The 21,520-nt window shown below is 38.1% G+C and overlaps 1 protein-coding gene across 1 annotated transcript in view; it reads right to left on the bottom strand.

The window, feature by feature from the left end:
• The window catches only part of DMD (dystrophin), a 1,998,908-nt gene that overhangs the window by 1,439,394 nt on the left and 537,994 nt on the right, over positions 1-21,520 (bottom strand). Inside the window, exons 10-11 of the mRNA XM_049644567.1 lie at positions 13,111-13,293; positions 12,241-12,422 (exon numbers count right to left, since the gene is read on the bottom strand). Coding sequence (XP_049500524.1) covers positions 12,241-12,422; positions 13,111-13,293 — 365 coding nt within the window. The remainder of the gene's footprint in view (positions 1-12,240; positions 12,423-13,110; positions 13,294-21,520) is intronic.

Consider the following 21,520-nt stretch of genomic DNA (forward strand, 5'->3'; position numbering starts at 1 on the left):
ACTATTAAAAATTACCAAGAAGGGGCGACTGGGTGGCTCAGTCAGTAAGCATCTGACTTCAGCTCAGGTCATGATCTTGTGGTTTGTGTGTTCGAGCCCCACGTCGGGCTCTGTGCTGAAAGCTCAGAGCCTGGAGCCTGCTTCGGATTCTGTGTCTCCCTCTTTCTGGCCCTCCCCTGCTCACACTTGTCTCTATCTCTCAGAAATAAACATTAAAAAATTTTTTTTAAATTACCAAGAGGGCTAAACTATTTAATAAGCTAGGTTCTCAGGCCCAATTTCTTATACTTCATAATGACTTGCTTATATGCAATTCTCAAATAAGAAATACAACTAATGAAAGGAGGTAAAATATTAATGTGAATTTACAAATTACAAAAGAATCCTCAGTGGTGTTAAAATATGCATGTTATACATGCAAATACAATACAATCACATGATTTAAGCTGTCAATAAAACCTATATATTTGATTTAAGGAGGGCTACCAGTATGAATTAGAGAAACTGAATTTTTAATGCACTTTTTACTTTCAAATGCATGCCATTTTGTAACTAAAATCACACTGATAAACACCAAAATTAATTTATTTCCTTATTCAAACTGTTGGCCTGAAAATCTCAGCAAAATGGTTTTAATGACTAGATTATAGAATTTTGATTTTAGCTCACAAATTGTTTATGTACAACTAGATGTTCCAGGAAGGCCGAAGTATACTTACATATGTAGTTATTTTAACCCCCTTGTATAGGTTTTTGTTTCATTTCCTCTGTTACAAAAGTGATCGATGAAGATGATGTTTACACAGCAGGTGTTTATTAAAACTATCACAAAATGGTGATTTAGTGCAATTTAAATCCAACCAGGTGCTTCCAGTGAATATTCAGGGTCGAAAATGAGTGTGTTGCTTTAACTTGAACCAAAAGCATGGAGAAAACATGGAGGCAGGTTTAGGACACATAAAAATGTCTTTACCGAATTATTTATAAATTAATAACACTACATAAGTAGTACATTATCTACTAAATAATCATTTTGACCTTGTACACTTTGGGACATTTAAATATCATTTTATATATGAATAACAAATTATATTTATTGTGTGTCAGACAATAGATGTATTACTATAATTAATCCTAATGATGCAGGAACTGATCTTAGCCCCAATTTACAGATGGGGAAACAAAAGTATACCTGGGTCAAAGGGCAAACAAGGGGAGGTGGGAAACTGGGACTCAGGTCGTTTGGCCCTTGGGTCTACTTTGCCATCATGCTGCACTGTCCGCACTGATGTTATTTTTTTAGAGCTGATTTTCATACCTATTCCTCATTTCATTTATATCAGTAATTATCAGGATACAAAAACAGAAGGTAAAAAAAGGTCATTTAGTGGGTTTTTATAGCGATTGTCATCAATGGATAATTTTGTTCTTTGTTCTCACCAAAATGAAAAGTACGGTTGTTGCTATTGAGACAAATGCTCTTAGCATAACGTTTACATTAATGGTAGAAACCACAATACACTGAGACCCGATTTTCCTCACACACATGGTGACAAGGTAAAATAAATGACCAGATATTTTAAATATTTATAATGTTTCAGTAAATGTAAGAATCAGAGCGTGATATATCCTAGGCAAAGCAAAACCGACAAAAAGAACCCCACCCTGCTTTAAAATAGGAAAGCGATATTGATTTTTTTAAAGGAAAGTTTCAGTAATGCATATACAAACATACGTAAAGGCTTTTGTTGTATGGCAGTAATGAATGGGCCCTATGAAGCACATTAGTAGTTTTCAGCTCTCAAGGTTTGGGACATTTATCAACGCTCAATAATGAACACCGTGTGAAATACAAGGTTCAAAACCGAGAATCCAGTAAAAGCAACGACCTCAAATGTGTCCAACTTTCACCATCACTGTTACATGGCTACCACCACCTTTACCACCCCTGCGTCCACCACCGCTGTTGGCCAGTTCCCATTCTGAATTTCTGAAAGTGTAGTATGTGCATCTGTGCAGTGGCCCCCCTGTGCCCCCCTGACTCAATAAATACATCCTCTTTCCTCCAAGTCCTAACCATCCCTTAAAAAAATCCGGCTGCAAAGGCTGACAGTGGACACTGGTCTTCGAGCTACTACCAGTTGAGTAGTTTCCACTGGAGAACGAAGAGAGGCAAAGGTCTAACCAAATCATATAAAGAGGCTTTCCTCGCCCCTAAAACCAATGCGTCCGTCCTCCTCTCTACGGCACCCCCACTCCCACCAACTGGTATGCTGACATGTCTCTTGGGCCAGAAGAGAAAGCAAGAACAGGTCATGTACATTTATCAAAAGCTCCCACTAAGCCTGAAAGCGCCCTGCAGCTTGTATTACAGCTTGTATTACAGCCTGAAGCCCGGTCTTGGAGGCCCCAGTGTTTACTCTGCGACCTCACAATAAGTATCTCAGAAAGAATTCACCTGCGAAGTTCCCCTTCCAACGGCTAGAAATAAAAATAAATTGTCAACCCTCCCTCAAAATTAAATGCGTACGAATATTTATTTGTTCACTGAATGGAATGTGAGAAATAGCAGTGTGCCTAAAAAGGATTCTGTGAAACAAAAATGAACCACTGTTTCCAAGTCCTAATCTATTTTTCTCCTCTGTCCATATAACTCAACAGCAGTTTAATTATTGATATTCTTCAACTATCCAGAGCAAGATTAAAGTTCAAAATGCAAACAAATTCACTTGCATTTTGAAAGCATAAATTCAAAATAGTAACAGTAACACAATAAAGAAACTGCATGGCTGGATGAAAAGATTCTTGTGGCAAATACATTATGGCAACCCTCAATTCAATCTTCCTGATTAAATACTTACAAAGTAGATGAAGACACTCGCAGATGTCATCACAAACCAAGGACTACTATTAAATACAATGATTGAAAGATTGTTTAAATTATCCCTAGTAAGAATGAGAAATGTTGACACTCAGAGATCACATTCATTTCTATGGCAATAGAAGCCTACTCAAATTCAAAAATTGTGTCACTATAGAACATCTGGCACGGTGCCTGGCATATACAAGACACATGACAAATATTTCGTGAATGAGTAAGTGGTATCATTGAATTATCAATCAAATATAAGACATAATACAAAAAACAGGAACACTTTCCCAATCTGAAATATCAGAATTCAGATTATTAAAATGTCAATTTCCATAAAAGCTGCTCCTGTTAAGGATGTCTATTAACCTAATTTGAACCATTTTTTAGTCCTAAATCACAAGGACATCATTTTTCCTTTTGTCAGCTCCGGCACACTGTTTCGCAAACATGGCCAGCACCCTCCTGCCTCTGGAATTTTCCATTTGTTTGCCTTTGCCCCAGCTACCTGCATGGCTTATTTCCTCCCTTCATTTAGGGCTCTGCTTAAATATTACCTGATCAGAGAGGCCTTCCCTGAGTGCATACATACGATAACACACACAATGATGTTTCCTTCTCTAAATCTATAGCCTGCTTTCCTTCCCTTTTAGTCATTTCTCACCAACTGATACATTATACGTATTCTTTAACTAACTGTCTCCTCCCATGAAGAATGCAAGCTTAATAAGAGGGAGTTAGTCTGCTTTGTTCACTTAGATTTCCCCAGTATCTAAAACAGTGCTGGGAATATAGTAGATAAGAATTGTTAGTGAGATGGATGAATGAATGACTAAACTTAATTTACCAAACAAAAATGATTTCACCTCCTGTCCATAAGGTTGCCAACTCGAGGATGCCAACTCGAGGATTTCTAATTATCATTGTTTATCTTTGTGAAAAACCATTCTTCCAAAAAATCCTACTCTCTACTCTCATTTCTTTTTTTTTATTTCTTTTTTTATTTTTTTTATTAAAATTTTTTTTCAACGTTTTTTATTTATTTTTGGGACAGAGAGAGACAGAGCATGAACGGGGGAGGGGCAGAGAGAGAGGGAGACACAGAATCGGAAACAGGCTCCAGGCTCCGAGCCATCAGCCCAGAGCCTGACGCGGGGCTCGAACTCACGCACCGCGAGATCGTGACCTGGCTGAAGTCGGACGCTTAACCGACTGCGCCACCCAGGCGCCCCTCTACTCTCATTTCTAAAAATTCCAGAGATTGGGCTTTCCTAGTTGTAATTTAAACTATAAGAATCATATACTTGTTATTACTTGAAAAAGGACTATCCATATTTTAAATGCGCATTATCTACACAAAAACAAATTGTGATGGTCGGTCATATCCATATTTGAAAAGGACTATCCATATTTTAACTGCACATTATCTACACAAAAAAAAAATGTGATGGTCAGTCATATCCATTTCAACCTGACCAGATTGCTGTATGTTAATTACTGCTGCTTATTAGGCCAGTGATTAGTTGTCAGTACCCACACATTGTCCCTCTTGTTTCTTCTTTCACAAAAATCTTGCAATTCCATTAGTCACCCGTGTGAGATAATATTACCATTGAAGGATTAAATTAGACATCACCAGCATTGTTTATGGAGCTTCTAAGAAAATAGTTCAACTGTCTGTCCCCTCCCTTGATAGAAAAATAGGGACAAAAGATATTAAAAATAGTGGTCTACAAAGAAGGAGTATGGATTTATACTATTCCGTAATTGTGCCAAGAAGATCAGTTCTTGTCAAACTTTAATGTGCTTAGGAATCACTTGTGATCTTGTTAAATGGCAGATTCTGATTCCATAGATCAGACGGAGGACTAATTCTGCATTTTTAATAAATTCTCAGGGAATGTTGCTCCTGCTAGTTCTTGAACCACCTCCACCTCGATCTCTAAGAAATTCTCATTGTAACATTGTTAGAAGAATTTAAAAATGAATTAACAAAATGGTGATATAAAATCACACACAAGAGTCTGAGATATTGCATCATTAAAACGCTCACTACAACACATTTATCTGACAAACTAGAACTACCTGGAAAAATTAATTCATTTGTTCATCCATTCATTCCTATATTCACATATGCGATAGGTCAGCTACTTCACTTGGGGAAAACCCACTATTTGTTCAGCATCTCCTTTGCTCTGTTCACTTACAAAGGCCATCTCATTTCAAGACTGGAACATACACTCGGGGGAAAAGAGATGAACCAAATTTGTGAGACATATTTTTCTCTCCAAAGTGTTGATGGTGATTCACGACTGTTTGCCATGTTAGGGCTTGCGTTTTCACCCACATACTATTCAGATCTCTCCTCCTGCTGATGTAAACCAAGATGTAACTTCACCTGGCCTCCTTCCTGACTTGCTTTCATTTTCTTCCTTCACCACCACCAAGGCTTTACTTTCCCCCTGCGTGTCCTAACCACAATTATCAGAGAAGCTGACGGAACTTGCTGTGCTTATCTTGATGAGTCCTTGTAGAAATGTCAGGAAATCTCTTTTTCTCTCTGCAGGTTGCATTTTTCAATCAAATTAATTAGTTTATTCATAGAGAAGAAGATTTGCTGTTGTCCATATGCCAGTTGTCTTCTCATGCTTCCACAGTTGGAAATTTTGCCTTTTTCTTCTCTCTCCCTCACCTCCCACCATCCGAAGGGTATTCTCCAGCATAAAAGGAATCCAAACAAAAATGATTTCACCTCCTGTCCATAAGGTTGCCAACTCGAGGATGGCAACAGGCACTGTCCTGTTTTCATTATTTTATTTTAACTATGCAATCAGGGGCACTTAGTTCTTTCCAATTTCATAAATAAAGATTTTTAATTGACCGATAGCAGCATACGTTAGTGCCAAGGCTACCTTAACAAACTTCTTTACTGCATTAGCTTCATCATCAGCTCACATCTATGAAGGTATCAGAATTGTAGTGGAAAGAAATTTATAGAATTTAAGAATCCAATGGAAATGGAGTAATAAGAGGAAAAAAGGAGGGAGAAGCATCTGCATGTTTATGTTTTTTACTGGCATTTCTTTATTTATATTTCCATTGCAAAATTTTAACTTCAAATGTAATTTCAGTTACCTTGAACATACTCCCTCACCCCCAGAGAACACACCCAAGATCACGGCCTTTGGGGGAAAAAAATCAAAGAGGCAATTAGAACAAGCCAGGGGAAAAAAAGTGAAAAATATATAGGAAGCAAATTGTTAACCATTATGGTAGAGTTAAAATAATTAGCCTATGGCTAGTCATCTTATTTACGATGATGATCATTCTTTGCATTTTGTAATTATTTTGCATTCACGATCTACTTTTTCATACTCTATGTCAGCTGATATCTTCTCGAGGTGTGCCAGGTTCATAGAAGTGCTGCTGTTTCAACAATCAGTAAGTGAGAATCACAGAGGGGAAGTATGCAACCCCAGTTCACATAAACAGGTGATTAAGAAAGTGAGACCTGGGGGCGCCTGGGTGGCTCAGTCGGTTAGGCATCCGACTTCGGCTCAGGTCATGATCTCGCGGTCCGTGGGTTCGAGCCCCGCATCGGGCTCTGTGCTGACCGCTCAGAGCCTGGAGCCTGTTTCGGATTCTGCGTCTCCCTCTCTCTCTGACCCTCCCCCATTCATGCTCTGTCTCTGTTTCAAAAATAAATAAACACTAAAAAAAAAATTAAAAAAAAAAAAAAAAAGAAAGTGAGACCTGGGGTGCTTGGGCAGCTCACTCCAGTGAGCCTCTGACTTCAGCTCAAGTCATGATCTCGTGGTTCACCAGTTTGGGCCCTGCATGGGGCTCTGTGCTGATAGCTCAGAGCCTGGAGCCTGCTTTGGATTCTGTGTCACCCTCTTTCTCTGCCTCTCTCTCTCTCTCTCTTAAAAATAAATAAACATTAAAAAAAAAAAAAAAGAAAGAGAGGCCTTATCCCTTTGGCAAATCTGAGTAGATTTATGGTTAGGTAGAAATAGGAGCATTTTGTTACCCCTATATATTTTTAAGTTCCTTGTTTGATAACTATTAACGGTTTGTGGGATACATAGTACTTCCTAGATGCGACCTGTATATAGCTAACATTCATGTGTATAATGCAAGGATACCTATTTCCAAAGCAAAAAGGATCCTGACTAGGGCAACCGCTCAGTTGCTTAAGTGTCCGACTCTTGATTTCAGGTCAGGTCATGATCTCACAGCTCCTGAGTTTGAGCACCGCACTGGGCTCTGCACTGACAGCATGGAGTCTGCTTGGGATTGTGTTGCCTTCACTCTCAGCCACTCCCCAGCTTGCTCTGTGTATCTTTCTTAAAATAAATTAAACTTAAAAAGAAAGGATCCTGACTGTTAAAAAGGCAAAAAAAATAACAAAACTAAGTATAGCAGGAGTAGTTTATAAATTAACTGTTGGGCTAAAATAACAGAATATACTCGTGGTATACCACAACTACCACCTGGCATAAGATCTGTCATTTTTTACTTGGGTTACTTCAATGACCTTATAACTGCCCTTTCCTCTTCCAGTAGCATGACTGGGATGTTCTTTACCTGTCTCACCCCTACTTAAAACATTCTGGTGGCTTTTTCTTGTATGATAGGGAAAGATAGGATCAAATTGGCAGAGAGGGAAACGTTGGGACCTGAGGTCCCTTGGTGGGGAAAAACACAGATTTTTGGAACGGTGCTGGGAGCGTCACGGCAAACCCCCTTGGACATAAGGTTCCTCTTCAGAATGTAACAGACACCGCCTACTCCCCCTCAGGTTCCCCTCAGTAATCTGACAATCAAAATATCTAACTAAAATAAGTAAAGCATAAAGCTTATGCTATAAGAGGGACAGTATGACCCTAGTCTGATTCCTCACACAATGGAATGGAGCCAATCATGAATGGAGGACCCAGCACGTAGAGTTATGACGCCAGTGAGGGTAGAACCTGAGAAGGAACAAGGGAGAAGGGAAAGAGGGGGCAACCAGAACCTTATAAAACAAAGACCCTTGCCTATAGTGGGGGGTATTCACTTTTAAATGCCCCGTCTCTGCAAAGAGAGCTTTCATACTATTCTCACTTTCTGATCTCATACTCCAATAAACTTTGCCTGCTGTTCATTTTGTGTCCACCTCTTCATTCTTCCAAGCGGTGAGACGATGAATTCCAGGTACTGAGGTAAAAAAAAAAAAATCCTGGAACACTTGCACTTCCACTAGAACTCCAAAGCCCTTTTCTCTTACCCTAACACCACCATACAAGAGGGGACCCTTACCTCTCTTTTAACCCTGTCTCATACCTCCACTACCTAACCTTCCCTCCTGCAACTTTCCACTCATGCTGATCCTCGCTCCCTCTAACAAGCCGGTTGTTCCTATTTTAGTGCCTTTGCATTGGCTGTTCCCTCTGCCTGAAATGTTACTCTCCTGGTTAACAAATGGAAGTTCCTTCTGGTCATTCAAATTCAAATTAAATGGTTAACACCCCAGAAATAACATTCTTGGATCACAAACCCTAAATATCAGCTAGGAGTAAGTTTTCTGAGGAGATTAAAAGGCGCTGTGATACGGAGATGCTTCTCCTGCCTTTCATCCTCTGGGGTTCATTTAAAAAAAAAATTAATGTTGATTCATTTTTTTTTTTGAGAAAGAGAGATAAAGAGAAAGCATACACAAGCAGGGGAGGGTCAGAGAAAGAGGGAGAGAGAGAAAGAATCCCAAGCAGGCTCTGTCCTGCCAGTACAGAACCCAATGTGGGCTCAAACTCATGAAATGTAAGATCATGGCCTGAGCCAAAACCAAGAGTCAGACATTTAACCAAGCATTCAGGCACCTTTCTCTTGGGTTCTTTCTTTCTTTCTTTTTTTTTTTTTTTTTAAAGAATTTTTAAAAGTTGACTTATTTATTTTGAGAGAGAATAAGTGCGAGTGAGGGAGGGGCAGACAGAGAGGGACAGAGAAAATCAGAGGCAGGTTCCGTGCACTGTCAGCATGGAGCCTTATGTGGGGCTTGATCTCATGAACCATGAGATCATGACCTGAGCTGAATTCAAGAGTCTGCAGTTTAACCAACTGAGCCACTCAGGCGTCCCTCTTGGGTTCTTGTTTTAACAGCCTCTCTAGAGCTAAAGGAGATCTGGGACTTAAACTCTTATGACCAATACTTTGTCCCTAATGCCTGGAAATGTATCTGATATCTTGAGGTACTCCATTAATATTTGTTAATACTTCTGTTTGTGTGTGTGTGTGTGTGTGTGTGTGTGTGTGTGTAGAGTTTCATGTATGTGTGTGTGTGTGTGTATAATTATAGTACATATATAAATATATACATAATATATAGTTATAAGCTTATTTGTATTCCCAGTTAGTTTTTTTGTCGTTTTGTTTTTTACGTTTATTAAAAGATAGCAACTTAAGAATCCTAGCATGGTTTCGGTTATATCTTATATACCCAGACAAACTTTAATTATCATTCCTCTCATCACAAAATCTATGCTTAGGCAGGGATGACAACTTGGGATGGGGTCTATCCACACTCTGTCTATGGGAGGGAGAGATGAGAAATGTAGACTGATCCATTTTTGTTTGCTAGCAATTTATCATGCCTTCCTACTTCATAGGATGCAGAGGTTTGGAAAGAATAGGTGATGCTCCCTATGAAGCTCATCATCAACAAAGCTCATGAGAATAGAAAGTGAATGGGTAGCAATCTATAAAAGCATGAAATAAAACCTAGAATTATTATTATTTTTTTAAATACTGATGATATCCTATTGTCATAATTAGCTCTTTGGTTCCTTCAAAAAAATCTATTAAGAATCAGGTCCAGCACGGTTTGCATAATGGCTTATCTCAATTAGATTTTAATAGGTTTTATGCATGAATACACACAAAGTTGGGGAAAGTGATATGGAAGACTTACTTTTACAACCTTACAAAAGATTTCTGGATTTGCTTTGCAAAATCATACTTTGTGTATGGGTATTTCAATAAACTGTCCAGAAATGACTGTGTGCTACAGGTGGTTCCATATTAGCGTCTCATTTTCAAAACTCTGTGTTTTAGCAAAAACTATGCCAGCTAAGAGGCCACCCTTGCCTTCCTAATAATCATTCCAAGTGCTTAAACACATACCAAAGTGCCCAAATCTTCCCTCAGGACAAACTTTTTTTTTAAGTTTATTTATTTATAGAGAGAGAGAGAAAGAGAGAGAGCGCGCACAAGCGAGCAGGGGAGAGGCAGGGAGGGAGGGAGAGAGACAGAGACAGAGAGAGAGAGAGGGGACCCCAAGCAGGCTCCACAGCATGGAGCCTGATGTGGGGCTTGGACTCACGAACCTATGAAATCATGACCTGAGCCAAAATCAGGAGTCAGACGCTTAACCGACTGAGCCACCCAGGGACCCCAGGACAAACTGGTGTTTTATGTCAATCTTAGCTAAGGACTGATGTTGTTATTTTAGCTTTTCCATCCTCCAGCAGGATGGGGGTAAAGAAATTATACACATACACACATATGTATGTATGCATGTTTGTGCATGTGTATGTGTGTAAATATGGGCATGTGCACTATCATCCACGTATGTGTATCTATGCTATTATCTGTCATCTGATAGTAGATATCCCTTCAAGACAGGCATTTTTTAAAGTAACCTTGCTTTTAAAACTGACTACAAATTTGGGATTTTAAGTTGAATTCACCTTTTCTTGTAACTCAGTCTCAAAGGTAATTAATTGATTAGCATGAACACTTCATGCCATATTGTCCGTCTTACCTAAAAAAAGGGATTGGTGGGGCACCTGGGTGGCTCAGGGAGTTAAGCATCCAACTTTGCTTGGGTCATGATCTCATCGTTCATGAATTAGAGCCTGCATTGGGCTCTGTGCTGTCAGCTGAGAGCCTGGAGCCTGCTTTGGATTCTGTCTCCTGCTCTCGCTGCACCTCCTCCGCTCACACTCTGTCTCTCTCTGCCTCTCAAAAATAAATAAACATCAAAAAAAAATTTAAAAAGGGATTGAGGGTTTGATGGGGGCACTTAGCCTCCAGGAGGGAATGGGAAAAGAGAACATAGGAAGGAGAAGACAGTGGTTCTACCATGGGATTTTAAAGACAAGCAAATTTTATCTGAGGTTACTTTAAGTTGCACAGATCAGTGAAAATAGGAAGTTGCTACCTAAGAATGTTGAGACACGACCATAAGTAAGAGAGGTTCTGTATCTTATAATTTATGATAATAAATGGGGGGAATAAATGAGTCAACCCTTGGGCATGGATATGAGACTGACTCAATTGTTAGAATATAGCTGTTGTAACTCTAACTTCTAGGGTTAGTTGTAATCATTAAAATGGGCACATCAGGGGAAAACGTCAGTATGTATAGAGACTCATATCTCCTGGTTTGGAATACCAATATTTGTGAAAATTCTATCCTGCATATGCCTTATTTATTCTTTCAAAAGACAGGAGTTTAAAAATGTGTTTCCCCCCTCCCTATTGTCACACTATAATTTAGTACTGAAATAGCAATCTTCCCAGCATATCTAATGAGCTTCTTTGGTCCTAGTTTAAAGCTTTTAATCTTCATAAATAATAGCTAAGTAAACTTAAGGCGCTTGGACAATTTCTTTAGCTTAATGTATTCAAATCCACAGTTGGCGCTTCATTTCTTTTCATTTAAAAATAAATCTATCTTGTCTCGATAGGCTCTACATGAATACACACACCTAACAATATAAATCAAAGCAACACATCCAGAATGATGAGATCTACTTGTTACCTTTATAAGAAACATGCCATTTTCACAAGTACCTCAAAAATTCTTTTTTGATAAAGTCAATATGTATTCTTAAAATAATTCACTACCATATAGTACTTGCACAAGGATTTCCAAACATAGATTAGAAGTATTTTTTTTTTCAAGAAGGTTTCCATAAACACATGAGAAACTAATATTTTGAGAGCTTTTCCTTCAGAAGAGAAGTTTCCTGTCAACTGTGCCTAACAGATGATTTTATGTGCATGGTTTCCTGTTTACATTTCTGTTGCCTTCCATGGTCACATTTTAATTTTTGGCAAAAACTTAGAAAATATTAACTGTGACAACAATTTTGGCAACTTTGAGAGCAGAGTTCTGTAGATAATGGCTCTTCTATCCAACCTCTCCACATCAATCACAAAAGTGAAAAACAAAATATAACAGACATGAAAGTACAATCTGAACATGCCCTAAAAAAGAGCTACATGTTCTAGGAGCAAACTGAGAATCCCAACTTAAACGAGAAACTGCGTCAAAGTAATCATGCAAGTCCAAAACTCACTATTTTTAGGAATTAAAAACAAAGACTTACTTGCTCTGTTTTTCCATGCTAGCTACCCTGAGGCATTCCCATCTTGAATTTAGGAGATTCATTTGTTCTTGTACTTCGGTTTCTTCATCTTCTGATAATTTCCCTGTTCCAATCAGTTGACTTCCCAGTTGTAGAACATTACCAACTCGTCCCTGATGAGATGTCAAATCCATCATGTACCCCTGACAGGAAAAGAAGGTGAAAAAGTGGGCGCTTTAGGTAAATCATTATGGTTTTGAAATTTATTTTTTTTTCTGCAATTTTCAATTTGTAGCCCAGGTAAATTATATTCCAGTAAAAGGATGTGAGTTTTTATTTAAGAAAACCCAATAGCGTTTTAAATATGAATTAAGGGCAACTAGCAGCCTATGTCGCCTTCCACAGAAGCAGATCCTGAGATAAGGATCTGTATGCAAGTGATGTACTAAGTAAAAGCTCCCAGAAAGACATGCAAGGAGCCAAAGTAGCAGAAAATAGGACAGCAAAGGGGCGGAAAGCAAGTTAAGGGTGTCACTTCGAGAAAAGTCTCCCATGGAGGGCGGTGTAGCCTGATACCACATGGGTCCTCCAGAGTGACTGTTATAACTCAGCATCGCTTTGACCCAAGAGAAGGGAGCTGGGCTCTCATATCCCTGGCATGAGTCACTGGCAAAATGAGATCTCGGCAACTTCAAGTGTCATTCTGCAAGACAGAACTTTAAATGCAGGCTGTTGGAATCCCACGCCCATCAACACTGATTTGTTTCCATCTCAAAATAAAAGCTAAATTACCAAAGTACAAGGATCTCACAGAGTAACTGAGATAAAAAGAGGGACTTGTCATTATGACAAGTCATGTGCTTGGTTTCATCCATCAACGTTTTGCTTTACCTCGTGAGTATGAAATTGTTCTTTCACTTCTTCTACATCATTAGAAATCTCTCCTTGGGCTTGCAATGTGTCCTCAGCAGAAAGAAGCCATGAGAGTACTTCTTCTAAAGCTGTTTGGTAACTGTCCAGGGTTACCTCAGTCTCCATTGATGAACGGCCAATATCATCAGGAGTTTCCAAGTGCTGCACAATAAAATAAATTGGGTGTTATACAATGAGTATCTTTGCAGACTGTTCCAGTACATTACATGATAAATCGAATGAAATATTTAAAATGCTAGAAATGTCCACTTGCATTATCAGAGACATGAACAGCAGACACATACAATACCAAGTCTGCATTTTAACATCTCACAAACATACACACAAATTCTCAAATGGCAGTTGAAATCCACTTCAAATTAGTATTTCATTAAAGCTTTTCTGGATTATAGTAAAAATGAATTAATACATCATCTCTTCATGCTGTATTTTAAATGCTACCCATTTTCAGCCATAGGTAACTTTTTCATTTTATATTTTCAATCATTTATACATAAGCATTATTGGTATTATATTTACATACTTTTGCAATGGCATTAAAGGAAACATCTCTTCCCAAGAGAAGGGAATGAACTATTTCTGAAAATTTAAAGAGCAATAAAGTTATCGGGTTGAAAATAAATGAGGGAAACAGATGAAATTTAAACAGAAATACCTCATTCACACAACTGAAATTTCTAACAGTATGATGACTTCTATAAATTAAGCTTTTATTTCCAGAAGGCCATGGTTTCAGTAGGAAGGCATTATCTTACGAGATGTAAAATATGAAGCATTTGCTTCCACATTCTTTTAAAAATGTTAATTTATTTTTCAAAGAGAGAGTGCATGAGTGGAGGGAGGTACAGCGAGAGGGGGACAGAGGATCTGAAGCAGGCTCTATGTTGACAGCAGAGAGCCCTCTGGGAGGCTTGAATTCATGAACTGTGAGATCATGACGTGAGCCAAAGTCAGAGGCTCAACCTACTGAGCTACCCAGGTGCCCCCGCTTCCACATTTAATTAGTACGATGTTAAGTAAGATTCCCAACAGTTGTCTTGAAACTCTGAATTTCTGAATAAAGCTGAGAACAACAGGTACATAGTCCATAATTGTAACGAGAAGATCCAGGCCACCTATGAAGGCACTGCTAAGAAGGAACCAGAAGACTGGCCCCACCACTTTCAGCCCATTCCCTAGCTGAAGGTATAGAAGAAGAAGTACAGTGACTGGAGAAAACTGATGGGGAAAGATTCTTCTGGAGTAGTGGGAGTACTAGGCATGTCCATACCTCCTCCCCACCTCTAGCTAAGTAATGGAGACTTTAAAAGACTCACCTGTAGATAACAGGTTAGTTTCCAGGATGGAACACTGACCTCTAAACCTGGTTGGGTGTTAGCAGGGATTCCGAAGCAATGGGACCAGTACTACCAAGTACCAGGAGACAACTCTTGGGGTAACTAATGTGTCCGCTGCTTTAATACTAGGGCAATTGCCAATGGTAACGATTCGAGTAAATAAGAAAATGTGCATGAATTTTTATTTGGGTAAAGTACACTCATGGTACATTGCTGGGCTTCAAATATCTTAAGAAAGACGGCATTCAAGAGGGTTTCCTGCTGAAGTAGGGGATACAAACAAAGTGTTGACACAGTGAAGCAGAGCAAAACTATTGAAGAAGTGTTTGGAGAGGAATCTTCTGTATACTCCAAATACACTAAGCAAACACCAGGCCCTAACAAACAGGGTTCTGCAAAGGAAACAAGAGGCAGCATAGAACAAGCAGAAGCTACTTGGGAGACTGCATGATCTTGTCTAGAAAAAAAATCCCCCCTTTTGATGGCTTTCCTCTGACAGGTCTGCCTTGAATTTCTCGTCCCTCTCAATGCTGGGCCTGATCCCACGGAGCTGCCAGCACCAACTTAATTGTGCTCTTCCAACAAATGCTCCTATTTTGAAACTTTATTATTAAAAATTTCTTCAACTATTAAGTCCTCTAAGATGGAGAGACATTGGGGGAGGGCTTTGTGTGATATTTTCATCAAATGATGCATTCTTCATGTGTTTCTAGAGAACTGGCAGAAATATGTCATCCTGATAGGTCAAGATCACCCAACTCTAGTATCTCGAATAGCACAAGGACCCTGAGAGACCTAGTTGCATGGGCCCACCTCAAAGTCAAGGCAAATTTCTGAACGTCTTAGGGGTTTGAACAAGTTCCATGGTGTATCCTTTCTCTCCATCCCTAATTACTATTAATAACAGATATCAAAGTCAGCATTAAGAGGAGAAAAGTCACACAAAGGTAGCCTGGGAGATGTATGTAGTCAAGAGCAGCTTCACAGTTGTGCAACCTGAGCAGTGGTACAGTGCCCCAAGGCTCAGAAACATACCTTGCTTGTTTTAACTGTTTCCTGACACTGCCCTTAATAATGTTATCTTTGAACGTGGGTAATGGAAGTGAAGTCCAATAAGGTGACAAAGGAAATGTGCAGGGGAAGTAAGTATAATGTGTGTGTCGACCCCCATTTGCATATAGTGTTACTGACGTGCCATGAGCATAAAATTCGGGTGGACACACACTATTGCGGGCATGGAGCAACACTCAAGCCCGTCCAAGGGAAGTATGTCTACGAACGACCGATGGCACTAACAGCCCCAAGAACTCGTGCTTTCTGTTTGAACCAGAACTTGCTTCAAATGCAGAAAGAAGGCAATTCTAAGAAAACAAGAATGACCACAGAGTCCTTGGATACCCCTTCTTACTTGTATTTCGTTCCCATATTAGCCAACCATTTAGGCTGAAATTGAGGACACAAAAAGAAAGGGAAAGGGCAACCCCGGGTTCCTTGTCCTTTCAATCCTGCCTTACTCATCAGAATGATGAAAGTACAGAATAGGAGTAGAACATGCACCTATCGAGAAGTGAAATAAAAACAGCTAAGTTAGTGGTGCAATGTTTCCACATTAAGAATGAAATACATAGGCATGCACAAGCTACAAAATACAAATTGTATAGTGCCGGTGATTCTGCAGGAGTTAAATGGTCTTATATTTACATTTACAACCGCAATTGCACAATGTAACAATGAGCAATAAAACCCATGCTAATACTTTAAAATTTTAATTTTCTTTGTTCAGTATGAAGTTCAACAGCAAATAAAAAACACAATGGCAAGTCAAGAAAGAGAGACCATGGAATAAGGGAAAACAGCTTTATAGTTTAATTTTAACAGCACTTTCCTTCCTGCTCTTTGAACAAGGGGCCCTGTATTTCACTTTTCACTGTACTGCACATTGTGTGGCCAGCGCTGTGTGTAGGTGAAAAAAAATACAATTCAATTCTGAATATTTTGGCTTCTCTGGGTTACAGGTGAGAGGAGACGGTGCTTTATTATCATGTACGCTAGAGCGTGGTTGTAAAACCCAAGGGCTGTGGAGGCAGTGTTTGAATCTTGACTCTGGTCTGAGGTCTTATCACCCTGGGAAGGTTACTTAGCTCTATCATTAGCCTTAGTTTCCTCCTAAGTAAAACAGGAGCAGTGATACTTTCCTAATAAGATTGTGGTAAAAATTAAAGAACAGTATATCAAGTGTTTAGCAGAATGCCTGATCTTCTGTAAGAACCCAAGAAAGTGCATGATAACTGCAATTATTATGGGATTCTTATATGCATAAGAACCATTATGAAACTCAACCTACTCCACTGTTATCATCTTAAGTCACTGTCCAGATTTCAAAAGCCAAAAAATTATTGTGGAAAAAATGATCCGAAAAACTTCTGAGGGTAAGCATCAATTAAACCTTTATGAAACGTGAACCTTAACCTAGCTCCTACATCAAAGTTCTAAAAATCATTAATGATCTTGATTTCAAATGTATCTTCTCAAAATGATAAATTATAAACAACACTATTACTCAAGTAACACAATACATTTTACCAATGTACAATTTGGATTACAAAAGTAAACATTCCCACTGATAGATAAGTAGGTAAAGAAGATGTGACATATATACACAATGGAATATCACTCAGGCGTAAAAGAGGTGGAAATCTTGTCACCTGTGACAACTCAGATGGACCTAGAGGGCATTATGCTAAGTGAAATAAGTCAGACAGAGAAAGACAAATACCTTATGATTTCACTTCTATGTGGAATATTTTTTGAAAAGCAAAACAAACAAACAGCAAAACAGAAACAGACTCATAAATACAGAAAACAAGCTGGTGGTTGTCAGAGGGGAAGCAGGGAGATGGGTACAAACTTCCAGTTATAAAATGCTTAAGTCATGGGGATGTGAAGTGTACCACAGGGAATACAGTCAATAATATTGTAATAACTCTGGTGATAGATGGTAACTAGACTTATTACAGCGATCATTTCATAATGTACATAAATGTCAAATCACTAGTTGTACACCTGAAACTAGTAAAATATTGTATGCCGACTACACTTCAATAGAAATAAAATAAACACTTCATGATTTATTGATATTTACAGAAGCTTGAAATTTTGGAGACAATTTTAAAAGGCAAATCTTTATAGTCAAGGACACGAGGTCTAGTACTCATAAATTCTGAATCTCAAAGTTTTGTCTGAGGATGTTCATAAAACAAAAACTTTGCAAAGACAGCCTTATTAAAGCTAAACTCAAACATGAATAAGCTGTGTAAAATAAAAAATAACTCAATTCATTATTATTTGTATGCATAAAATCAACTCTACATACATAGATGATTATGGTCAAAATTGTCATCAGGGCTCTGAGTAATTCCTTCTTTGTCTAGACAACTATTTTTCAAATTTGTTAGTCATGATTCATCAATGATTCATGAAATCATTTTAGTGGGTCATGACCAGGAATATTTAATGGGTCATGACTAGGAATTACTTAAAATTAAATAAAATTAAATTAATAAAATAAATATTAGCCTGTATCATTTATATTAAGGATTAATATTGCTTTCTGAACTCTTGTTTGAGATATACATATATATGTATCTATGTATATATGTGTACATATAAGTTCCGGGTCAAGAATAAAAAAAGTTATTTTCCATAGGTCAGGAAAGAAAATTGGAAACAATTCTAGAATTTCAGCACAAGTAAACCCATGAAAGAAGAAATGTGCTTGAATTTTCACATTTGCACATTTTCAATAGAACCTTTGAAAGAAAATACATTCTTTATAAATCCATCTTTAACACTGGTGGTTCTGAAGCTCCTTGGGAGCTTCCCAGGTGTAGTCTAAAATTGATCCATCTGTGTGGAAGACAGAGAGAAACCAACTAAAGAGGCAAGCCACTCCAGATAGGTAGGTGGCAAGGGAACTTGCATACAAGCCTTGTTTACATACAGACCTTAATGGAGTTCAGTCACATATACTGTCCAGATGGGCTCAACATCACATCACTCTCTCAGAGCTGCATCCTTGGGGCAGCTCTAGGAGTGGGGAAGGCAGGTGGAATCATCCCAAGGACACAGGCAGGGGTGAGGGGACCTCCAATTGCCACGGTCCAGCTCATGGATCAAGGAGTAGTCATGTCCTCTCAAAGACCTCCCCCAATGAACAGAGAACTTAGAAACAGATATATGTAGACAGGCGAATACTTTTGGTTCCAGCTCCCCAAAACATGTATTTATTGCTACAGTATTTCATATTTTACTAAACTTGTGGCTAGTTCATACATATCATGGCAGCAAAGGAAACTTTCTAGGAAATTTGATCTTTGCTTTTTATAGAAGACATATGCATAAGAAAATGTTACCAATCATTTCATGACTTAAGATGCCAGTATCATCAAATGGAACTAATTTTTTTTTTCCCTAGGCTTCAATCTTCTTTTAATTTCTATCTTTATCACAGTGGTTTATGTTTCTCTGCAGTAGACTGGGCAAATAATGATTCAGGTGAGAGGTATAACGATGGACGGATGGAACAATTCTGGCTGTTTTCAAAATTAAGAACACTAAAGTTGATTCAACATTCTCCACACATTTCAGAGGCGTAATGATTGTCCTTTCGCATGGGGACTTACAGATATTGTCACCTATGTTCCTTGAAGATGTTGCTATTCCATAAGGTGGAAGAGTATAGAAGAGGAAATGAAGTAATGAGGGAAGACAAATGAATGTATGTGTTAGTCCTGCAATGTCTAGGACAAATGTCTGGAAACGGATTTCCAGTGAGGGAAATTGTTGTGATAAAATATAGAGCAATAGCCTTGACACTACTTCATTATGTAACTTTTTTTAAACCCAGCTTACTCTCCGTCTAATCTTGAGTAAGTTGTTTAACCTCTCTAAATCTCAGTTTCCCCATCTGTAAAACAAGGAGAATAAAAGTGTATCTCCATAGGATTGGTGAAAAGATTATATGAAATGATGCAAATAAAATGTTAAGCACATTCTAGTTTCTAAGAAATGTTCTACAACGCCTGTATTTGGGGACCAATGTTCACTGAAATGGCAAATGACTTTTACGAGGAAACACAGTTGAATGAGCTGTGTGTATTTTTAGAAGCACGGCTTTGGCAATTGAAAGTGAGGTAAGTCATCAAATGGCTACATACAGGTAGTGAAACCAGCAATCCAGCAAACCACAAAGCTCTTAGAAAAATAGCTGGGACGTTTCCAGAGGGCACATCTATTACTGAGTACTTTTATATTTCTGTTGAAACCAACCTATTTTGGCAACTTCCCCAAATGCCACCTTAAAATGTGACAGGACTTTTAACCTGGATAAAAACAGTTCTTTTGTTCTTGAATGTGTAAACACTTCAAGAACATTTGAAAATGTTATCACTTAGCTCCCTTAAATGTGTCATACGTTTTTTAGAGTCAAGTCAGTGCATGGATAGTGAATTTTTTGGTGTATTCTATAATCTTTTTATTGTTCAGTGAAAGATTACTGGAAAGCTAAAGGATTACAGAGGGATAACGAAGTGGTTCGTTTACTAAATAACAGAAGAACCATTCATAAGAACTAGGATTAGTATGTGGAAATATTCTTGCATCAGTTCCCCTGTGTTTCCTCAGAGATATAACATGTAAACCAGGGTATAATTCAAAGTATAAAAAATGATTGCCGAAGTGATTTATGACAAATTAATCCATCATGCAACACTGTACATGACATTCAATCTAATCATACGATCAACGAGGTAATTTTTAATACTGCTTGGGCCTGAAATTCAGTTCAAAGTTAAACCCTAATGAGGAATTAGAAAAAAATTATGGTCTCCTGTTAGGGCAATATTAAAACAACAGTCACAACAACAACGACTACATCTATAAAAGCAGTAACAACAGCTGCCGTTATTTATTGGGCACTTAGTGTCAGTTAATTTGTTAAGCACTTAACGTGCACTGTATCATTTTTTACCACAACAAATCAGGATGACAGAGCATAGTAGGATGAGGGAATGGGAGCAGAAAAATTAAACAATATGCCAAAAATCACAAAAGTGATTTGCTGTTCTGTGACTTAAAATCAAGTTGTTTGGTTTACAAACGCTTATCTTCACCACAATTTTATAAATCTCTATTAATGAAGAAAATGATTTCAGAGTCTGGGAAACAGCACTTTCACAAAATATCTTAATAAGAGTTCTTAAAAATAAAATAAAAATGTATATTTCTTTGTAAATATGTTTAGTGATGGATGTTAAGTAGACTGCTGCAAACATTTTACAATATCATGAATCATTATGTTGTATACAGGTGTTGAACACTGGAAACATAATGCTATATTACAATTACATCTCAATGAAAATAAATAAAATTATTAGAGGAAGTTATAGCTCAGGCTCATAAAAAGAAAACAGTTATTGAACTAACATTCTAACCCAAATCTCCTAGTCACCTAAGAAGGATTTTAATTTCAAACAGCAACTGTATTGAAGTTGTCTTATGTCAAGTATATAAGATGAGTCCATTTTTTTTTTTAATGTATGTGTATTTTGAGAGAGAACACACAAGCGTATATGCAAGTGGGAGAGGGGAGCGGGAGGGGCTGAGAGAGACCGGAGAGAGAGAATCTCGAGCAGTCTCCCTGATAACATGGGGCTCAATTTCCTGAACTGGGAGACCATGAACTGAACCGAAATCAAGTGTTGGATGCTTAACCCAATGAGCCACCCAGGTGCCCCTAAGATGAGTCCATTTAAAGAAAGCTAACAGGAAAGGTCAATAAGATTATGGTTCAGCTAATAAATTGTGCCTTGAAAAATTGTATGTATCTATATATTTTCTTCTTTTCTTCACTTCCACAATTTCCCAATCAATGGTTTTGAAACTACTAAGAAAATAATATCCGGAACCCACATTGCTAGTCGGAAATCAAATGTAAAGTCAAGAATAATGCTTGCAAGACTAAGACACTGCTG

This window comes from Panthera uncia, chromosome X, assembly GCF_023721935.1.
Source record: "Panthera uncia isolate 11264 chromosome X, Puncia_PCG_1.0, whole genome shotgun sequence".
Taxonomy (NCBI): Eukaryota; Metazoa; Chordata; class Mammalia; order Carnivora; family Felidae; genus Panthera; species Panthera uncia.